Source organism: Carassius auratus, chromosome 31 (assembly GCF_003368295.1).
Source record: "Carassius auratus strain Wakin chromosome 31, ASM336829v1, whole genome shotgun sequence".
NCBI lineage: Eukaryota > Metazoa > Chordata > Actinopteri > Cypriniformes > Cyprinidae > Carassius > Carassius auratus.
In genome coordinates, this window is record NC_039273.1 from 25,531,415 (window position 1) to 25,553,123 (window position 21,709).

At 35.5% G+C, this 21,709-nt stretch overlaps 1 protein-coding gene across 6 annotated transcripts in view; it reads right to left on the minus strand.

Annotated features, from left to right (window-relative positions):
* Window positions 1–284: 284 nt before the first annotated feature.
* LOC113050979 (CMP-N-acetylneuraminate-beta-1,4-galactoside alpha-2,3-sialyltransferase-like) overlaps window positions 285–21,709 on the minus strand; it is a 30,523-nt gene continuing 9,098 nt past the window's right edge. For 4 of the 6 annotated variants that reach the window (XM_026214496.1, XM_026214495.1, XM_026214498.1 and 1 more), the window contains 7 exons: window positions 17,105–17,199; window positions 14,416–14,479; window positions 14,170–14,265; window positions 13,779–13,965; window positions 5,660–5,806; window positions 3,172–3,318; window positions 285–1,507 (listed from right to left, as the gene is read on the minus strand). In XM_026214496.1, coding sequence (XP_026070281.1) covers window positions 1,418–1,507; window positions 3,172–3,318; window positions 5,660–5,806; window positions 13,779–13,965; window positions 14,170–14,265; window positions 14,416–14,479; window positions 17,105–17,199 — 826 coding nt within the window. In that variant the 3' untranslated portion in view covers window positions 285–1,417. Of the gene's footprint in view, window positions 1,508–2,461; window positions 2,628–3,171; window positions 3,319–5,659; window positions 5,807–12,430; window positions 12,608–12,706; window positions 12,853–13,778; window positions 13,966–14,169; window positions 14,266–14,415; window positions 14,480–17,104; window positions 17,200–21,709 lie in introns of those variants that run through there. The other 2 variants (XM_026214499.1, XM_026214500.1) reach the window with 2 other exon arrangements.

Consider the following 21,709-nt stretch of genomic DNA (forward strand, 5'->3'; position numbering starts at 1 on the left):
AATAATAAAACTATATCATAATAGTTTTATAAATATAAAATTTTTAACATTTTTAGAATTTATTGCAAAATATGCCAGTAATAAAATAAACCACTAGCCATGCTTCCAAACATCCATATGCTGATTTTCAACAGGTATACATTCAATTTGTTTGATTTCTTCACAGAATCATGGGTAATGTATCAATTAACAACTTTGTAGCTCACAACAGGTGCATTAAAATCAATGACGCTATAGAGAAAAGCTGTTGTACTTCAACTAGAAAATGTAGTACTTCAAAAATGTGAAATAAAATTTACTTTATTGACATGTCATTATTTTAACTTACTTATTAAAATACTTATTTTATAGGTGGTACAACAATGGCATAGAGAATAAAGTATTTTGACTTGAAATGTCATTTGCTACTAACACAGTACTCACTGAAGGTCTACTATAACATACAATTCATATGCATTATTAGGGGCCGTTCACACCGAATGCATTCTTGCATTTAAAACATGAGACACGGTGCTCAGGAATGGTTTTAAAAAAAGCACAGTGCAGAATTCCTTATCAGCCAATTTCCAGTTTCCAAGCCAACTTGCTACTGTAAACAAAAGCTTGCAACACTTGCCCCGCCTCCAAAGTCTTCTGATTGGTCGACTGTTTTGGAACTGACACTGATGAGCAACACTGCATGTAAAAGTTTAAATTCTTTTAACTTGACACAGCATCTTAAAAAACGTGGCGCTCATGTACATCTCCATCGAGCCTGTTTGTAGCGCATTTAAATTCCCCTTACACATCAACTGACAGTTCAAATGAAAAGCCCATTTCAGACTGAATGTAGAAGTCTTGATAATACTTTAATCCGGCTGGTCTCACGATCAGGTTATACACAGAGAGGGATACACATGTGCAAGGCGCAGGAAACAAATGATGCTGATTGGTTTAATGGCACACGTCAGAAGAGCGGCAGAAAATCAACAGTGGCAATCATTTGTTGTGTGCTGTTGTGCATAGCCTGAGATTGAAGAGAACAGTGATAAAGCATTCAAGCTGACTAAGCTTAAAAAGTAAAGCATCTCAACAACGACGATTAAAATACTGTCTAATAAATACTGAATACAATGGAGTAAAAAAGCAGGAGAAAGCAGCACGTTTCCAGTCTCTGTCGGGCGCCGTGGCACACAGGGACGGACTTTTTCTCATCTACGTGGCATCTTAAATAAAGCATTACCATGTTTGAGGTGAGACTGCCATGGACACTGTCCAGCATATGAGGTGAGGTCACTTCCTCCGGCTGCATCATGCGATTGGCTCAAACATCTCTGGACGTCTGACGGCTCACGTTAGTGTGAGTCCTTCGGCTGGGAGGCCAGTCACCAGTGATATGGTGAATACTATCTATCCGCTGCATGACGGGGACGTGACGTCAGATCCCATTGGTAAGGTCCTGAATAACGCCCCCCTTCACCAGCTTTCGGAGGAACTCTTTCTCTTTGGATATGTTGTGTGTCCACGACTGGGTGTGTGTGAGAGAAAAAGAGAAACAGAAAGAGCACAATAGGGTGAACGCTCATCAAAAGTCTGTCACGTGCTAGTTTTAAAAGAGCCATGACGTCTGCATATGTGACTGCGCTTTTGATTTCACAAGCCACAAAAGCAGTTCGGACGGCCCACCTAAAGTAAACATGCACAACAACAGAGAAGCTCTTCTGGGTAAAGAGAGGAAATAACAATCACTGTGAAATACAGTGCCATCTACTGATTTGCAATTTAAGTTCAATCGCCTTTTGATAAAACATGCATCTTCTAAACAAAAAACGAATAAGTATCTTATTTTATTCTTTCATGCCAGTGTTGTGATGCCACTGAAAATGTAATCGTGTACGTGCATTGTTATGCTTTGCAAATATAACCCTCATATTGCTTTCTGTATACTAATGTTTGGACCTAAAATATCATTATTTTATAAAACCATTTAATATTATTTAAGTACAACCATTGTTCCCCAATACTGGTGAGAAATTTCATTTGAATATATCCTTGAATTAAATGTATAAGAACATATTTCTTCAATTTCTACATTTCAAACAATTTTCATGCTGTAACAGTTTGTCAATAGGAGTATATATTTTCATGTTTACACACACACACACACACACACACGCACGCACACACACACACACACACACACACACATGCACACACACACGCATGCACACACACACGCAGGCACACACACACACACACACACACACACACACACACACACACACACACACGCATGCACACATACACGCACACACACACACACACACACACACGCACGCACACTACTGGCCTGACTAGACCATCAGAAATAAACCTTATTACTGAACCCTTTCGTGGGTTTGAAGGTCATGGATTCTATTCTCAGGGTCCACACATACTGGTAAAAAAATAATAATAATAATTTTTAGCCTTAATGCACTGCAAGTCGCTTTGGATAAAGGCGTCTGCTAAATGCATAAATGTAAATGACTGCTTCACTTTATTAGTGGTTTGACAGTAGTTTCCTCAACACTGAAAGAAGAACACACACACAGCTTGGACTGCCAACGCTGCCTCATTACTCTGACCTCTCAGGTTTCTGCATGTTCCTGGAACAGAGAACAGCGTGAGGTCATGTGACCCGTGTATGGACGTGACTCAACGGACGGGATATTCCCAAAGATCATCAACCAGCGAGCGGACATCACTGATGGACTTCAGACACATTTTCATTCATATTCTACTCTATTTAGATACCAATCGAAGACATTTCTTCTGACGGTGATAATTTAGAGGTCAGAAATGTTTCAGGTTTCAGGGCATAAAAATATGAGGGACAATTTCACTTCAGTGAATTCCTGTTTTTATCTGTTATCAAACACGTCACACTTTGACAATTATTTTGTTGGTATCGATGGTTCCATGGAAAAGCTTAAACACCCATGGGACATTTCTATTGCACAAAAGGTTATTTTGACTAAAAAAAAGGTTTTACAGATTATTAAAATATTCTTCAACCTATACAAAAAAAACATATTTTAAGAACTGTTCACTGAAAGGTGAACCAATAATGGTTCTTCTATGGTATCTCTATTGAAACCTCTTTTAATTCTAAGATTTGGAGTTAGAGAGACGTGTCCGTGTGGTGGTTACCTCTTTGATTGCAGACATCTTGAGCTTCTCGTAGTAGTGCAGAGGTGCATGAGGTTTGTTCATGTCATATCCGAATCCGGCCACCGCCACCTCATCACAGTTATGAAGAGCCATCGTGATCGCAACAGTCCCCAATGTAGGAATATTCTGGAAAAACAAAACCCTTTTAGCATGTGCACCAGTTTACAGACGGCGTATTAAGCACTCAACAGTCATTCTTGAGTATGTAGGTAAAGATACCTTCATGAACCCTCAAGTTTAAGAAAACTTTAAATTAATGAAGAAAAATATTGCTTCTGGTCATTACTGCAAATTGCCTTTTAAGAAAATGTTTTATGGAAAACGTGAAGTGAAAAGTGTGAAATTGAAAAATGAACATTTATGTCTGAAAAATGATACAAATGTATTATTTGAAAAATAAACAATAATGTGCTTTACATAAAATATATACTTTTATTATATATATCCACAAACATCAACATTTATATAAACACATTGAAAATTGATAAACTATTTTGAATTCATCAAAATGAATCTTAATCAAAATTTTGATGTCTAAGTCATTTAAAAGAACATTTACAGTAATAAACAAAAATGATATACTTATAATAGTGACACAAAAAAATACAAATCTGTAAATGATCTGTGATTCACTTACTAATCTAGTTCAGACATATTCGTAAATAAACAATTTAGACCAATTTTATAAACCAAACGATTCGCTAAAAAGAGTCGTCTCAAAAGAATCATACATTCATTTACAAATCTCTCATCTCTATAACTTATGCAGTTAGTATTTACAACTATATTGTTTGAGCAAAAGTAATTAAACAAAGTATTCAAGTGCTGCAAATGTTGTAACATGAAAAAAAAAAAAACACCTGTAGTCAAGTACTCATTTCCTGTTATTAGTAATAAAACAATCAAGCTTTGATTGATACTACAGATGAAATTTGTGGAGCAAACACTGACCAGCCAGGGATGGACTGGACACTCAGGGTAGTTGAGTGCACTGCTCACACACTCCAGGACAAGATAATACACCTTGTGACTGACTTTTATCAGAGACACAGTGTGTGTGTGTGTGTGTGTGTGTGTGTATCAGCAGAGAGGGATCATCCAGTCACAGGCTGGAGAGATGAGTCTCAATGTGAAAGTCTTATCACCACAGAGAGACACTCTCTGGACTAATCCAGCTCCAGACACTCGGCTGCATGCTGATAACAGGAAACACATCGGATCACATCTCTATGACAGCGGAGCACAAACAGACTCAGGATCAGGTGAAGATGTGACCGTCCAACACTTCATCTCAACATCAGCTCAAGGGGCGCAACAATAAGGATGACCTGCTGACCCGGGCCAGTGCAAGAGAGTTTTGGGTCATTTCAGTACATTTTGATCATCTACATGGATTATTTATTGTTTGTTTGTTAAATTTTAGGCAAAACAATCTAAAACTATCTATCATAGATGAGGTTTTGATGCAATTTCAAGAGCGACTTGTTGTGCAACAGTACACAACAGGTAAAAAAATAAATAAAAAAATAATAGAATATGGGTGTCAAAAACAGCCAAAAAAACATTGTAAGGTTCAAAATTATTGATTTTTCTTTTACGCCAAAAATCATTAGGGTATTAAGTAAAGATCATGTTCCATGAAGATATTTTGTACATTTCCAACTGCAAATATATTAAAACTTAATTTTTGATTAGTAATATGCATTGCTAAGAACTTCTTTTGGAAAACTTTAAAGGGGATTTTGCAACCTCAGATTCCAGATTTTCATATAGTTGTATCTCGGCCAAATATTGTCCTCATAACAAACTATACATCAATGGAAAGATGAGTTATTCAGCTTTCAGATGATCTAACTCTCAATTTTGAAAAATTTACCCTTATGACTGGTTTTGTGGTCCAGGCTCACACACATATGTCCATAAAACACACACACCCTTTTCCATAAAATATTCAGAAATATTATATAAAATGTTCAGAAATATTTGATCAAATACATAATACTTTTTAAATACACAAATATTTGTACAAATAAATAAATAAATGTAAAAACATAAATTATTGTACATATAAATTATTATATATACACAAGTAAATTATAAAAATAGTATATATTTGTGTGTGCATTTAATTTATAAATTATTCTATGTTTGTATACATTTTCATTCATTTTTTGTATATTTTTCACATTTTTCATAAAATATTTTGTTAAAAGCCAATTTGCAGAAAATATACAGTTACAGTGAATGAGACTTGTAAATAAATCACAGATGATTTACAGATTCATAAATAAAGCATAGACTGGGCTTATTTGAACACAAAAAGTTAGACAGATTACCTCTTGTCTAACTAGTTCCTAAGATACAGGCTGTGTTTCTTTTTCCGAAGAGGAGAAAAGTTTTCGATTCTGACTATGACAGTATGTTTTGGATTGAGTGCTTTAATATTTATCCAGTGTTTGCTCCTCACCCCTTTTCCCATGACACCTTTGTTGTGTGGAAGGCCGATGAATCTGAAGGCCGCTTCCTGGATGAAATACGGGTTCAGGATGCGCATGTCTTCTGGCTCTCTGGGAACGACACGTGCCACGGACTTCCAGAACCCGTCATAACTTCGCTAAAAGACGTCAAGAGCATAACACAGAAGACAGTTGAATTAATACAAGAAACAGGTGAAACGAATAAACCTGCGTGACTTCGCTGACGGTCTTTACCAGCTTTTCTTTTCAAACCCTCCTGCTCTGTGAATACGCTATTATAAGCGCAGAAAGTGAAGCTGACACAGAACAGTCCCCCGCGGCCGCTGAATAACACTCTCAGCTGAGTAAATAAGCCGCTCACTTTGAATAAAAGAATATAAAGGGTGAAGCATTGGAGCCAAGAGCGTGTCTGAACACAGAGCACAGTGGATGCCCACTTCACCTGCAGCCGAAACACACCTGGGACATTCTGGAGCATCCTAAGTCACGGTACTACATATAAACACGCCGTGTAATTACATCCTGCCCGTGTTTTCTTTCCAAGGGAGGGACAGGCTTTTACAGAGGGTCGCACAACTACACAAAACCAACAAGTGCTTTGACCCAGGGAGCCTTAATTCTGGTGTAACACAAAGCATGTGCGTCACGGTATAATATGCTCACAGCTATGAGTCGCCATAAACGGTTTTCCAATAATTTAAAAAGTGCACTTATTATGCCTTTCATGGAGTGTGTAATGTAGCTGTTGTTCAATGTAAACGATCTGCAAAGCTGTAGAGCTGAAAATGCACTAAAAATACAGATATTGTCTTCCAAAATAAAGAATCGACTCTAAACAGCCGAAACAAGTCGTCAGTATCCCACTAGCCTATGTTCTACGTTGGCCGTCCATGCACAACTTGTCCCATCCTCAAACACTGTAGCTTGTACGTTTGGTTAACATCATGTCGAGAAGATGCTGCGAAAGTAAATTCATTTTATATTCATTTCTGAAAGATGAGGCTGCTAAGAATCAGTGGTTAAAATTCAACCCCAATTTTTTTTTTGTGAAAGAAATCTTACTGACCACAAACTTTTGTCATGTATTCATTTTTTAAGTAATTTTCTAAAAGTCCTCACTATACTTCAGGCCTGGCCGGCATTCCTCATGATGCAGGAAGCAGGTGCAGGTCAAATCCTGACATATTCTGAGTGAGTGCTGAAGCAGAGGGGAATCGATCTGTTGTTCGGTGCTGGACTCGTATAAACACACAGGTGGAAAATGTGACGTGCTCGGTCAGAGAGAGATGGACATAATACCCTGCACCGTGAAGAGCAGAGGGGCTTTTAAAAGCCCCATGAAAAACAAGAAGACAGGAAGACCGTGTATCAATCATCCCCCTCCTACATCGCAGAGTTTCTCTGATCACAGAGCTGCTCGAAACAGACCTGCAGAAGAGCTGACTAATGATTACAGACTCTCAACTCTGGCTGATATATGTCTGCTGATGCAGCTGTAGTGCGTCCAAACGGCTCATTGTGCTGTTTCACAGAGAGGGTCACTCAACACTGCCGTAGCAACAAGAGGAAAACTAATCTGACCATGACCACACTGCTGAATGTGCAGCGCTACGGCAAAACAAGATGTATTTTGGTTGAAATGTTAAATTAAACTTATGAGATAAACCAAAGAATATATATATATATATATATATATATATATATATATATATATATATATATATATATATATATATATATATATATATATATATATATATAAGATATAATATAAGAGCATCAATGATTGCCCTTTTTCCAGCCAATTAAGTTCTGGATATGATATGATCATTCTTTTAAAAGTTCTAAAAGTTCTAAAAGACACTTACAAAGGAACCAGACCAAACATGAAGTTCTGCATCGGTTTATAAAGAAATAAACCAGCACACTGTTAAAGTAAGTAATCCCAGTAAATGCTAAATAATACATGTATAATACAATTCATAATTATTCCAAATTCATTTAGTCATTTAATATAGGTGTAGAAATAAATCTTTAAAAAATGGGGGGTTAAATATATAGGCTGTCATTATAACTTACTAACTAAATAAATGCAAAACATAACTAGTTAATGAATGAATTAACAATGCATTGTTTTCATTGAAATAAATGATCATTGTTTCTTTTTTTTTGTCTTTTCATTGTCGTTAATGAAATCAAAAAACCTTTATCAACAAGCTTTTTCATCTCTGACAATATCAACATGGTGTAAATATACACAATATCAAACGTGGGTGAAGAATAAAGATTATACTGTATGCTTGTTTTCTTTAAAGTGTCAAAACTCAATTTCTCAATGGAGAAAAGAAGTAGCATTTGGCTTCCAGAAACGTTTTTTCATTATTAAAACTTTTGATTGATCTACTCATGAACACACAAATCTCTAAATAAACTGAAAAAGACTCATGACTTAAATCAACGTAATAAATCAGTCACTGACTGAACTTTCTGATGGTCAGTTATCCACACACTCACATACTTTCTCAGATGGGAAATCCCCAAACCCCTTCGTTTTTAACTCCAAACTTCCCTTCCTTTGGTTAAAAGAGTCCTGTCACATTTTTGTGTGATGATGTTAGGGGGTAACCTGTGGGCGTGGAGTGGGCCCTGTGTTTCCCTGCACCACGGCTCATACACAACAATGGTCGCTCTGACACTCTGGAGGTGCGAGTCGCAGACGTTATCAGAGTCCATCAGTTTCCGGTGGACTGACACACACTGTGGTATTCATAAACCAGTGTGGTTTTCTGCGGCCACTGACCCCGACTTTGACCCCCAGCTCTCTGTCTCCTCATGTCTGAGTCACCAGACTCTGAGGACACTTCACACTCATACACACCAGTGTATTGCAGTGTGTAAGCCAAACATGTCATACAAAGCATCTAATGATTCATAGACTTGAGCTCTGATCCGAACCCTACCTAGACCTCATGTTTGCCATCCAGGGCCGGCTCTAGGTTATTTGGTGCCCAAGGCGAGAGAGAATACAGGAGTTCACCAGGGTTCGAAAAACACTATATTCAGGAAATAGTTTTCAGCTTGAGTATGTTAAATCAAACATTAAGAGCCACATCATATCTTTTTGAGTTGAACTAAATCTGAATTACCTCAAATCTTCTTAAATGTTCTCAAATTGGTGTAACATCACATCATCTTAATCGAACAGAATCGTATCTGTTTTTAAACGTCTTGTGACATGTTCTTCTCAAGTCAAATCTTTAATGTTTTCTTCTTAAATGTTCCCAAATGATCTCAAATTTGAGTCACATCAAATTAAATCTTTTCAAATTCAGTCAGGTTCCTTCTCAAGTCACACTGGATCTTCTTAACCTGACAGTATATTAACAGTAGATAAACATATATTACCATTTTTTTCCTCAGATCTTCTTGAACGATCTCAAATTTGAGTCACATCAAATCATCTTAGTCATATCTTAGATTTTCAAATTCAATCACGTTCTTAATCTTCTTGTGAAATGTTATTCCTCTTCTCTATGGAGCCAAAAGAGTCTCAATAAAGATAAATGCACACACTACATTCACATATGCACACACAGGATTCATACATGCACACACATGATTCATAAATACACACACAGGATACACAAATGCGCACAAAATTTACAAATGCACACACAAAATTTAAAAAGCACAGAACATTCACAAATGCATACAAAATTCAGAAATGCACACAAAATTCAGAAATACACACACAATTCAGAAATGCAAACAACATTTACAAATGCACTCAAGATTCACAAATGCACAGAACAAGATTCAGAAATGTATTTCTGATGCACACACACATATATCTTGATTTACAAACTGCTTGCGGTCTGTGAACCTCACTGCATTTGTGTGTGAATTTTGAGACTCCTCTGACTTGGCTCGACACACAAATGCATGGAATGATCAGCAACCAATCAGATGTCTCCCTTCTTTTAGCCAATCACAAGAACGCACTCCACGTGGTTGTTTACTTATAAGCCAATCACATGAACTCATTCACACAGCCCATTTATGAAATTGTATGGAAATACAGATGTTTAGTTACAATTCAGGTTTATTTTTTTATTATTTTTTACAAAATATGAATTTAAAAATACATATAGCCCAGTGACTGCAGAAAAAAGTTAACCATGGATTCATAAATTTGCAATAGGCAATTATTTCATTTTATTGAAATATTTTAATCAAAGTAAAAAAAAATTTTTACACCTTTTTGAATATTTTAAATATATCTAAATATTATTTTGGATGCAATATAGAAGTCACTTTAATTATAATATTCGGTCCCTACATGAAGAGAGAGTCAGTGGTCCGCTGAGAGAGGAAAGTGACTCTCCGGCTGCGCAAAGTGAGTCGCCGCTGTGTGAGGAAAGGGAATCGTTCGCTCAACTTTGCTGGGTGAGGAAAGTGAGTCGCTCGCTGCGTGACTCGTGAGGAAAGTGAGTGGTTCGCTGCGTGACTCGTGAGGAAAGTGAGTTGTTCGCTGCGAGAGGAAAGTGACTCTCCGGCTGCGGAAAGTGAGTCTCCTGCTGCGCAAATACATTTCTGAATCTTGTCCTGTGCATTTGTGAATCTTGAGTGCATTTGTAAATGTTGTTTGCATTTCTGAAGTTTGTAAGCATTTGTGAATCTTCTGTGCTTTTTAAATTTTGTGTGTGCATTTGTGAATTTTGTGCGCATTTGTGTATCCTGTGTGTGTATTTATGAATCATGTGTGTGCATGTATGAATCCTATGTGTGCATATGTGAATGTAGTGTGAGCATTTATCTTTATTGATACTCTTTTGGCTCCATACTTCTCTTGGCCTCAAATTTGAGTCACATTAAATAATCTTAGTCAAATTGAACCATCTTGTGAAATGTCCTTAAAAAGTCCCTTCTCTATTCTTCTAAATTTACCTTCTCAAATCATTTCTTCTTCTTTGTTCTCAAATTATCTTAAACCTTGAATATTCTACGATTGCATTCACATCAAATTCATGCAATGTTCCTTCTCTTCTTGAGTATAATCAGATCCTCTTAAATTTCCTGTAATCTTAAAATCTCAAATGATCTCAAAGTATCTTGAATGACCTAAAATTTGTCTCGCATCAAAAAAATGAAATCTTATCTTTTCCACTTCACTCATTTTTTTTAAATCTTGTGAAATATTCTTGCAATGTTTCTCTTTCTTCTCGAGTCACATCAAACCTTCTTAAATATTCTCCATATTTTTTATGCTCTCAAAATGATTCCTGAATGTTCTCAAATTTTGTGATGCATCAAATCATCTAAGCCAAATGAAATATTATCTTCTCAAATGCAATCTTCTCTTGTAAAATGTTCTTTCAATGTTCCTTCTCTTCTGCAATTAGTCATCCAAAGCAGCTCGACGTGACTCACTGCACTAACAGTAGAGACAACAGCAGCTAGTTTATTGACCCCTTGTCCACCTGCTCATGTTTGCCTTTCTGTACGGCTGTGTTTGAAGCTGATTTCAAAGAGGAGACAAAAGCAGAAGGACAGCAACGACCCGTCCACAGCTAGAACAGCTGACGCAACCCAAACCTCCTAAAGGCCTAACATCTCACATATGGTGGCATTAGTCTAAACTGATGATTTAGCTGTGGGGATGCATCATTTACGACAAGATATCTTGGCCGCTCTTTTGCTTTCTGAAGACATAGCTGCCATTTAATTTTAAATCAACAGAGATTCAAGTAATGAGAGCATTTCTGCGTCAAAGACTACGGCCAATAAACACACACAAAGGAAAAAACATCTACTTCATCTCTGACCTCTCAATTATCCTCATCAGTATTCCTGTCTGAATGTTTTGAACGGAAGACAGTCTGCACACTTCAAAACCTTCACCGAAGCTACACGTTTCGCTTAATTTCATGTGTTAATTAGTCGTGATTGTAGCATGTCTCACGTGGACGGGTCAGTGACGGATAGTGCTCTCAAAATGGAAGAGACATTTTTAATGTCTGTTTATCATTACGCAAAATTACAAATAAATTTGACTCAAATTGGTTCATTTATTGTTCAGTTTGTTCAGTAAATCACTGTTTTTTCAGTAAATGGTAACGGATCTATTTAAAGCGCATGCTATGGCATGAAACTATTTTTTTTTCTCCTTCCAGAATAAGCTGTATTTTAAGAGAATGAAACGTAAATCCTTTTTAAGACTTTTAAAAGCATCTAAAATATACTAGTAGTTCATGGTTCATGGTTATACTGCTCAAAAGTTGGGCATCAACGAGACTTTTATTGAGCAAGGATGCACTAAATTGATCAAAAACGACTGTAAAGACATTTATAATTTTACAAAAGATTTCTATTTCTAATAAATTCCATTCTATGGAATTTTAAATTCATCGAAGATTTCAGAAAATAAAAAAAACATATCCAGCTGTTTTCAACAATGATAATAAGAAATGTTTCAGCACATTAGACATTTTAATACTTCAGGATCCTTTTTTGCATGGCTTTAAATTTAGAAAATTTAACTTTTCCCGCCACATAAAACACTTGTGTCCCAGATTCAAGAAATTAATTTCTCTCTCGTCTTCTACAGTTCTCTCTTAGCCCTAATGGCCTTTCAGCTGGCAGTGGGATTCTAATGAAGAAGGATAAAGAAGGCAGAAGGCATGCTATCTGTGTTTTTAGAAAGTCAAGCTGCTGCGCATGGGAAAGTGTGCTGTATAGAGTATCAAATCCAAGCCACTAACCTTCAGGAAACAACCTGTGTGTGGCCTTCGTCTGGTTTGCTTTGCATTAATCTCTACAGCCGTTTCTCTAAAAGTATTCAATTGGAGAAGAATTTGTTGAATGTGTAACACTCAATTTTGAATCAGGAAGTCAAAATCTGATTCAAAACCAGAAGACTACACTAAATCTTTTCTGGCCTGCAAAATAAAATATTGTTTTATTTATTATTATTATTATTATGATACAGAGTCACTGAAAAATATCCAGTGCTAAAAGCGTGACAACAGAAATATTACCAGCAGCTCCTCAAGACCAGTTCCACACCGGTGACTTTTATTACAGTGCTGTGCGCTGGGGAAACGTCCTTGAGCTGAGTGAACCAGAGTCGGCTTTCATCACGAGAGAAGAGAGGCCAGATGTGTGCGCCATTTTCATTAGCATTCTGGAGATAACACAGAGAACGAGCTGCTTGACTAAACCCAAACCCGGGAGATAAGATGCCCATTCTCCAGCCCGGGACACACAATTAAGCACATCACTGAGTTCCTGTCAGTCACCTGTGGAAACACTACACTGTCTGACTCACACACAGCTGCATATCAAAGACACGTCAAACACAAAGCCCACATCCGTCTCTACTTTACCCACAATGCAAAAGAAGTTTCATAGTTACCTGTGGTCAAAAACAGATTTCACAAACTGAAAAGTGGTCAGCTTTTGATGTTTCATTCTGCAATGTCTCGAAAATGTCACACTCATTGACCTTGCACATGTGTTTTTATTCCTTGAAAACTTAATGCAAATTCTGCAGATATGTCACCAGATAATAATATGTAGTGAAAAAATGACTTTATAATCTTGAAAGCATCAGTAGAAATGTGTTGAAACCTGCAAAAATCAGTAATGCTTTGCTTTGCATTCAATAGTTTTCCAGCAAATGTGTTTGATATTTATGGTCACATTAAAGCTGTATGTGGTAACAAATAAATAAATAAAAAAGTAAAATACATCTTTCTAAAATTATTATTATTATTTTTTTTTTGGTGTGACCAGTGAAAATATTGTTGGGGCAAGAAAAAACAACTTGGCCACCAAAAAAACTCCCATAAAAATAAAATAAAATCCAGATTTTTCGACCCCAAGCATTCATATGTAATATTAGTGTTCTGAGCAGACACTATGCTGCCCCCTACTGGTTCATGTGTGCATCACACAATTCTGTTTTTAAATAGTTTGACTCGTTTCTTATCAGGAGACATTCTCTGTGCTGATTTCACAGGAAAATAGCATTAAACATTTTAAAATGAAACTTTATTGCTGGATGCAAAATAAATCAAATTAATGATTTATGATTTTTGGATGTCTTACCAGTTTTTCTTTGAACACCATGAGACGCAGCCATTTGAAGTCCATGAGTTTAAAGGCAGATAAGACGAAAAGCGAGCTCTTCTCGTAGCGCTCCGGTCTCTGGATGGCTCCTTCGGGGTACGTGATACGCATGGTGGTCTTCGAGCCCACGTCCTTCTCGAACCCGGCGACTGGAGCCTCGTTCAGTCTAAACCAGGGAACAAATCAACATTGCCTTCGTTTACTTAATATTCCTGTAATAATGTACAAGATCCACCGTTAACATTATTAACCGTCAATGTTTGTATTCATAATCATTCATCAAATGTGAAACAGCAGCAGATTTGTCTACTTTTATCATCAAACAATAAGCAGAAATTAATAGAATTGTTTGACTTTTATAATAACTTACCGTACGACAACATCATACTGATCGATTTGGGAGCCCAGGGACTTGTTGAACAGAATGCCTCCGTTGCCAATAATGATACACTTCTTACAACTTAATCTACAGGAGAAAATTAAAAAAACATTAGAGAAAATTATGGTCTGTAGAGCACTGAAGTTTTAATATATGAGATATGGTTCATCATGCAATAAACAAACGATATGTTCTTGTAAGAGCAAAGGAGTGAGTGTTTATGTGGACATTAGTTACCTGTCCAGTTCTGAACCTAGTGAATATCTCTTTGTAGCTTGTAAAATATGATCGATGATCCTTTCTGTGGACGGAGAATACAATTATTTACTTATTTAGAGAGAAAAACTACATAAAAACACACCGGAGACTCAGTGGTCTAAAAAACAAACAGCTGTTAGATTTTTTTGCTTTTCTAACAGGAATAACTCAATTGTGAGATTGTGAGAAAGATTGTTACTCAGTTGCTGTTTCCGAACCACAGCACATTGAGGCATCTTCGACATTGACTAAAGTGACTCATACTGTGATCCGATATTAGTCATTCCGCCCACTTATTCCTCATCACAACCTTTAGCAGGCTTATGCAGCATGATTTGGCTTTTAATTACACTAACTCTACATAATATTTAGGATGGAAGATCTTTGTGAATTATGCAAGAATTTTGGATTGCATTAAAGGAGTAGTTTAACCAAAATTACATTACAGGGCCATTGAATGCTTGAATGTGATTGGCTGACGAATGTTCTGAGGTGTGCAATTATTTTCTGGGAAACGCACGGTGAATGTAGTTCCAGGCAGCTCTCTTGACCGCATTACAGTTCCACATCACTTCACATAGTTATCAGTAATAACGGTCACACGGTTTGCACAAAAATGTGTTGTCAGCACCCCCCAAAGTTTAGAACACTCTTTATCTTAGGCACAATCAAGCCATGCTGTTTTTAGTAAAACAGAAAGGCTTTCCACTCGAGAAAAAAAACTAGACAATAGAACGGGATTCAAATGTCAAGTACGCAACAACAAAACCACTGATCGGAGTCACTCTTTGTCCATTTATAGTCTGTTTGGAAAAGTAATAGCACACCTTTCCTCAACATGCCACACCATTTAAGACCTCATTCATGTCTGCAGCATAAAAAGTTGAATCCATAGTGTTAGGGCTTTGTACAAGTGCGTTTTAATCTCAACCTCACATTAGAGCACGTTAGCAGCAGCAATTCCCACACAGACTCGTAATTCATGTGTGAGTGTTTCTGCTGAAAGACACGACTTGAGAAACATCAGTGGGACGGATGCTCTTAATGCTCTTAATGTCCCACACCATCTGCCAAAGCAGATCAGAGTCAGAGGAAAACTCATCACTAAACAAGCACATTTGTGATTTAAACAGGCTGGAAGGTAATCACAATTAAAACCTCCAGGGCAGGCATGAACGAAGGTGATTTGAAAGTTAAAAAATGCCTTGTGTTTCTGCTTTAAATGGATGAAAGAAGCACTGAAAACCTTATTAATTAGATGCCACGGAGAAATGAGCTCTTGGTGACTGGTTAAGTTGACATTAGTTTAATTTGTTTGTCATGTGTAGACATTTATCTAGAGGAAAATATACTGGCATATACTTGTTTGTTTGGTTTTTTTTAAGCTACATGAAATCATTTTCAAATGGATTCATCTATGTAAATTATTATTATTTTTAATGTTTTAGAAACCATGATAGATTATCATTCAAATGTTTGAAGTTAGATAAAAAAAGAAAGAAATTCACGCTTTTATTCAGTAAGGAAGCATACAATTGATCAAAAATGACAGTTAAGACATTTATAATGTTACAAAAGATTACTATTTTAAACGAAGGCTGTTCTTTTGAACTTTCTATTCATCAAAGAATCCTGAAAAAAAGGTATCATGTTTTCCACAAACATATTAAGTAGCAAACACTTTCTTCAACACTGATAATAATAATAATAACCATTATTAATAACTGTGCATCAGTATTAACTGAGCAGCAAATCAGCATATCAGAATGATTTCTGAAGATCATGTGATATTGAAGACTGGAGGAATGATGCTGAAAATACAACTTTGATCACAGGAATAAATTACATTTTAAAATATATTCACATAGAAAACTCTTATTTTAAACTGTAATAATATTTCATAATATAACAGTTTTTAATCACTTATTTTGATCAAATAAATGCAGCCTTGGTGAGTATAAGACTACTTTCAAAATTATCTTAATTAATCCAGACTTACGACCGGGTGTCAATGCAACACATGAATGCATGCATGAATAAATCAATAAATAAACAAATAATGAATGAATGTGGAGAATGAATGCTTGAACCCATGTTTTTTTTTTCAGTGTTAAACAAAGAAAATGTTTGAATTCTTAAGATGCACGGCTACTTTTGAACAGTCATCAAATTAGAAAGATGCTTTTCGCAATAATAATGGACCCTTGATGAAGAACAACATAACCGCTTAGAGGATATTTAACTTTAGACGCCTGAATATGTGCAATATTTGTGTGAAAATATTTAAAAACACAAATGTTTAACAATCCCTGACATTCCTTAAAACTCCTCCAAATCAGTCTTACTTTTACCAAAGCAGTTTTCTGAATAAAGAAGTCCTTTTTGTCAAAATCAAACTTGATTGAAGGCTGTTGACCAAAAATAAATGTTGCATTATATCCAACTAGATTATATTAAAATATATTAATACAGAAATCATTAGTTTTTACATGGTTTTAATTAAATTCACAGTTTTACTCAATGAAAACTTAAGTTACAAAATATATACATATTTGAGATATAAATATGCTTCAGTTGCATGTTTTTTCCCCTTCTCTTGTGATATGGCATGGCGGAAATAAACATGAAATAAAAACAGACTCAAAGCAGCTCAGAAAGGAAGAAATACCTTGTGTTCTTACTCCAAATGGAGGCAGGTAACCGCTAATCTTTGATAGCCTCTTGAAATTTGGATCGAGGAACATAGGCGCTGGTTTTGAAAACCTAAAACAATAAAAGACAGAGAGAGAGAAACCACAAGTCAAAGCTAGCACACTATCACTCCACAGTCTGGACGTTTTCAACCACAAATTCTCATCTGAAGTGCTATTTTAGTTTTTTTGGCTGTAGCAAAAACAGGACAAAAATTATATTTGAAAGAATGAAAAGAAATCTTCATCATTCAATAACAATATTTTTGACATGGATGTAAAGGAGCGTGCCCTTCTGTGTTTATTTTATATTTAATGCAAATGTAAATGATGATGGATTATATACTTATGGAAAAGAAGTAGAAACTGACCTGAGATGGATTTGATCTTCTAAAGTAACAGGCTATTTACTGTATGCCATATGACACTAGCCAGAATAATTGTGCCTGTTAGTAATATGATTCGATTCAATAATTATTCAAGGTCTGACGAAGTAATAAAAAACACTGGGCTACAATGTTGCAAATTCTAGCAATCAAATAAAACTAATTCGACTGGAATGGTAACGCCGCTTAATGCCCGCCGAAAATAATCTAGAGTATTTATTCTAATGACCTGTATTCCTTGGCAGAATAGATTTTTATTATTAATATTAATAGCATAAAAAATTATAAAATTATATATATATATATATATATTAAAATTATTTTAAAAATTATTTTCTATTTTTAATAATTTATAATACAAATGAATATATAATATATATATATATATATATATATATATATATATATATATATATATATATATATATATATATATTAAAAATACATTTATTTTAGGACACATTTTTGTGCATTGTGACAAGGAAATACACATTTTAACACTAACTTTGAAAAAATTACTGTATCATAACAATGAGAAAAAAATGAAGTAAAATGTCTGATGCATTACATTCCTCCACATGTACAGTATATACTCTCAGACCCTTGGTGCATACATATAACACTAACAGTAGAACATTAAATACAGATAATAAAATATAAGGTACAACTACACAAATAGGTCATGTAAAAAAGAAAGACAGTATACAAGGAATAGAAGACAAACTTCATCATGTGACCAACATATTATAATAGGTCTCAAGTACTTCTATATAAAAATGTTTTTATTGTTCTGTGCTATGTAGCACGCACAGCTAACATGCTCTACAATCATTTACACGGCTAACAAAACACTTCCCATTCCAGTCACAAATACCACCTGACAAAGCTGTATTTCACAGAGAAACACCCTGATTTCTGTCAACATCCTCCACCCAGCGTGCACCTGATACAACTATCCACGTCACAAACTTCCCCCGAACATTTCACTGGCAGACAAAACAACACCTGAATACTTCTGTGATGCCGTGCGCAGCTGTCCGATCCATGGAGTAATGCACTAATGACACAGGTGGTCCGGTATACTCCATTCCCACCAACACAACTGAGACTCTGCTCTTCCTCACATCCCACCAGTTTAAGTGAAGGTGACACACACTCCCGCGTTTCTCACCGGCTTGATCTTCCAAACACATTCACGTATGGGAACCCTTCATAATTACTAGGATCACAGCATATGCGAGTCCTAAATTGCAATCGGACATTCATTTCATAATAATGCACATTTTTAAAAAGCCATATTTTCACAGAACGTATGTTGACATAAACCGTTACAGGAAGTTTCAGGAGGTGTTTCAATTAATTTAGATGTAAGTTTAACCCTCCCGCTATTAAAACAAAACATAAAAAGGGTTTCTTAGAGATTGTTGCCAATACCATTTTCAGAAGTTATTAAAGGACTACAATAGTGCTCAGATCTCAATATTAACGTTCTCACCGAATTCTTTCAAGACCAAATGATCTGAGCAGTTATTCACATTGATTTCATTTTTGACTGTAGGTCAAAGACGTCATATCCCATTTCAAATTAAATTTACTAAAGTGATTCTATATACAGAAAACATGGTAAAGGTTCTGTTTTAATGTTGCAATTAACCTTTGTGAAACTAAAATGTCAAGATATGTGTGAAATAATGTTCAGAGCGACAGATATATTTATGTAAAAATTAAAAATAAACTTCTTGCTTAAAACTAGATAAAACCTAGAAGTTTGAAAGATATAGTGGCAAATATTTAAAATGACGATTCATTTTTTTGGGGCTGCACTGTAATCCTTTAATACATTCTTGAAATGTCATCTACTGATGCTTGCACTAAATATGACTGACAAGATTTATTGTTATGTGAACTATTATTACACTGAATTACATTTTAGTGGGTGTCTACTGTAAATCACGGTAAAAAATGACAGTAAAAAAAAAAAGAAATTGAACAGGACGAATTCTAAAAACAAAAACGAATTCTAAAAACAAAAATGAAAGCTGTATTAAACTTTAATTTTTAATGCTGGAATCCCCTTTTGTCTTTGAAGCATGTTAACTAACTATTTTCATTCTCTTTTTTTATCTCTTCAAAGGACACAGATATCAAAGATTAAAGATCAAAGTTCAATACTTTGATTTAAATAGAACTGATAAGTCTTTTGAGCTCATCATACACTATTTATGATAAGATGCATTTGTGTCTCAAACATAACTGGCATGTGATGCTGTAAGCTTCACATGTATGCACTTGATTATTACTAGTTGGCTGAATTTTTGCTTTTATTTCCAAGTGGTCAGGTCTCCGGATCATGTTTAACAAAGCATGTCAGATGCTAATTACAAGGCTAACTAGATGTCGTAGGTTTAGTGTCTCAACAAATACCGTAGATGTCATGGTCTATTTAATATTCCCATCTGACTCCACTTAACCCAGAAAGGTTCAGCATCAAGACCAACTTGAGTCATGTGATCTGGCCCTGAGCCCCATTTTTACACAACATAAAAGAAGACATTCTCGAAGAATGTTGTTAACCAAACTGTTTTGGTCACTATTGGCCAATTCTATGAAAAAAAAATTATAATAATGATGTTTCTCAAATTATTTTATTTCATGTTTAACAGAAGAAAGAAAATAATACAGGATTGAAACGACATGAGGGGGATTAAATGATGACAAAATTATCTTTTTTGGGGTGAACTATTCCTTTAAAGCTGCGGGAGGTAACTTTTGACGCTCTAGCGGTAAATAAACAGAACTGCTTGCGTCTTGCGGAAGAACATCGTAGCCGGAACTACTTCTCTCTGTTTATGTCTATGAAGAATCACAAAGGTACTGGGTTACTCCAGAGGAGCTTGATTTTTTCCACAGATTATCTGTCTCATATTCTACTGTCAGGACATAATGACAGGTTTAACAAATATTTAAAAAATATATTTTTATAAAAAAAATTTACCTACTGCAGTTTTAACAAATGAAAAGCAACTTAATTGTGGTTAATTTTTTTTTAGTAAATGATTAAAATAATTTTTTAGAATATTTTAAACAAATAAAAACAATCATTAAAGAAAAACCATCCTTTTCTTTATCTATAAAAAAATCTAAACTATTAACTGAATATTTCAAATTCTGATCGTGATGACGTGACCTGAAACAAGAACCAGAAAACCAAAAATTAACTAAAAGTTCAACACACAATCAAATGTATGTATGCAGCCCACATAAGAATGATAATAATAAAGTGTGGTTTTAAAAGGATTCTGATGATATAAGAATGAATAAGATCCATAACTGTAGTTTATATTAATCTCAGGTTCAGGCAGTAGGGGTGTGGCATATCGTACCATCCGCGATAATACTGATATCCACGATACATTTTTACATGATAAAGTGTCGTATCGCGATATCAATGATATAACGAGCAATGACATATGGCGCATTTACATTCCCTAGTGCGCACAAGAACAACACAAATAAATGTGTTCGACTTAAAGCAGCGCTGCCCGATCAGTCTGTGACATCAAAGTATTGCGAGGGCGGTTCTAGAGCATATTCAAGCACAGACTCTTACCTCAAAAATAGGAGAGGCGCCTATCTTTAGCGAAGCGATGCGAAGAGCCGCTTTTGAAACATGCTACGACGCGAAACTGTTACTGCACAGTGCTGCGAGATCTAGTGAGAATCATTCAAACCCTGCACAGAAATCTCTGTTATAAACAGCGCTGACAAACGCCAGGAAACCAGAAGCGTAATGCTAACTGTAACCATGGTGTTGTGGTTTGCTATCGCAAATATTCTTAAAATATCTTGATATAATTTTGAGGCTACATCGTCCACTATAATAAAAATAAAAGTAATATCCAAAGAACAAACTGTATGTTCTCACGCCTTCTAAAAACACACAAACAAGCAAAAACAGCCTTAACCTGTAAAGCGGGTTAATACCAGTTACATTTTATTGCTAGTTACCATTATAAGATTTGTTTTGTGTGTTTATAAGACGATTATATCTGGTTGAGCTCATGTATCTGCAGCAGTAACCAGCTTGCCAGTAACTGACCAGCAATGCTTGTACAGAACCGATAAAGAAACCTTGTAATTTCTCAGAAAGGTCAAGAAGAGTAAACTCTTTGTACTTTCATATTCCTGGTTTTAATG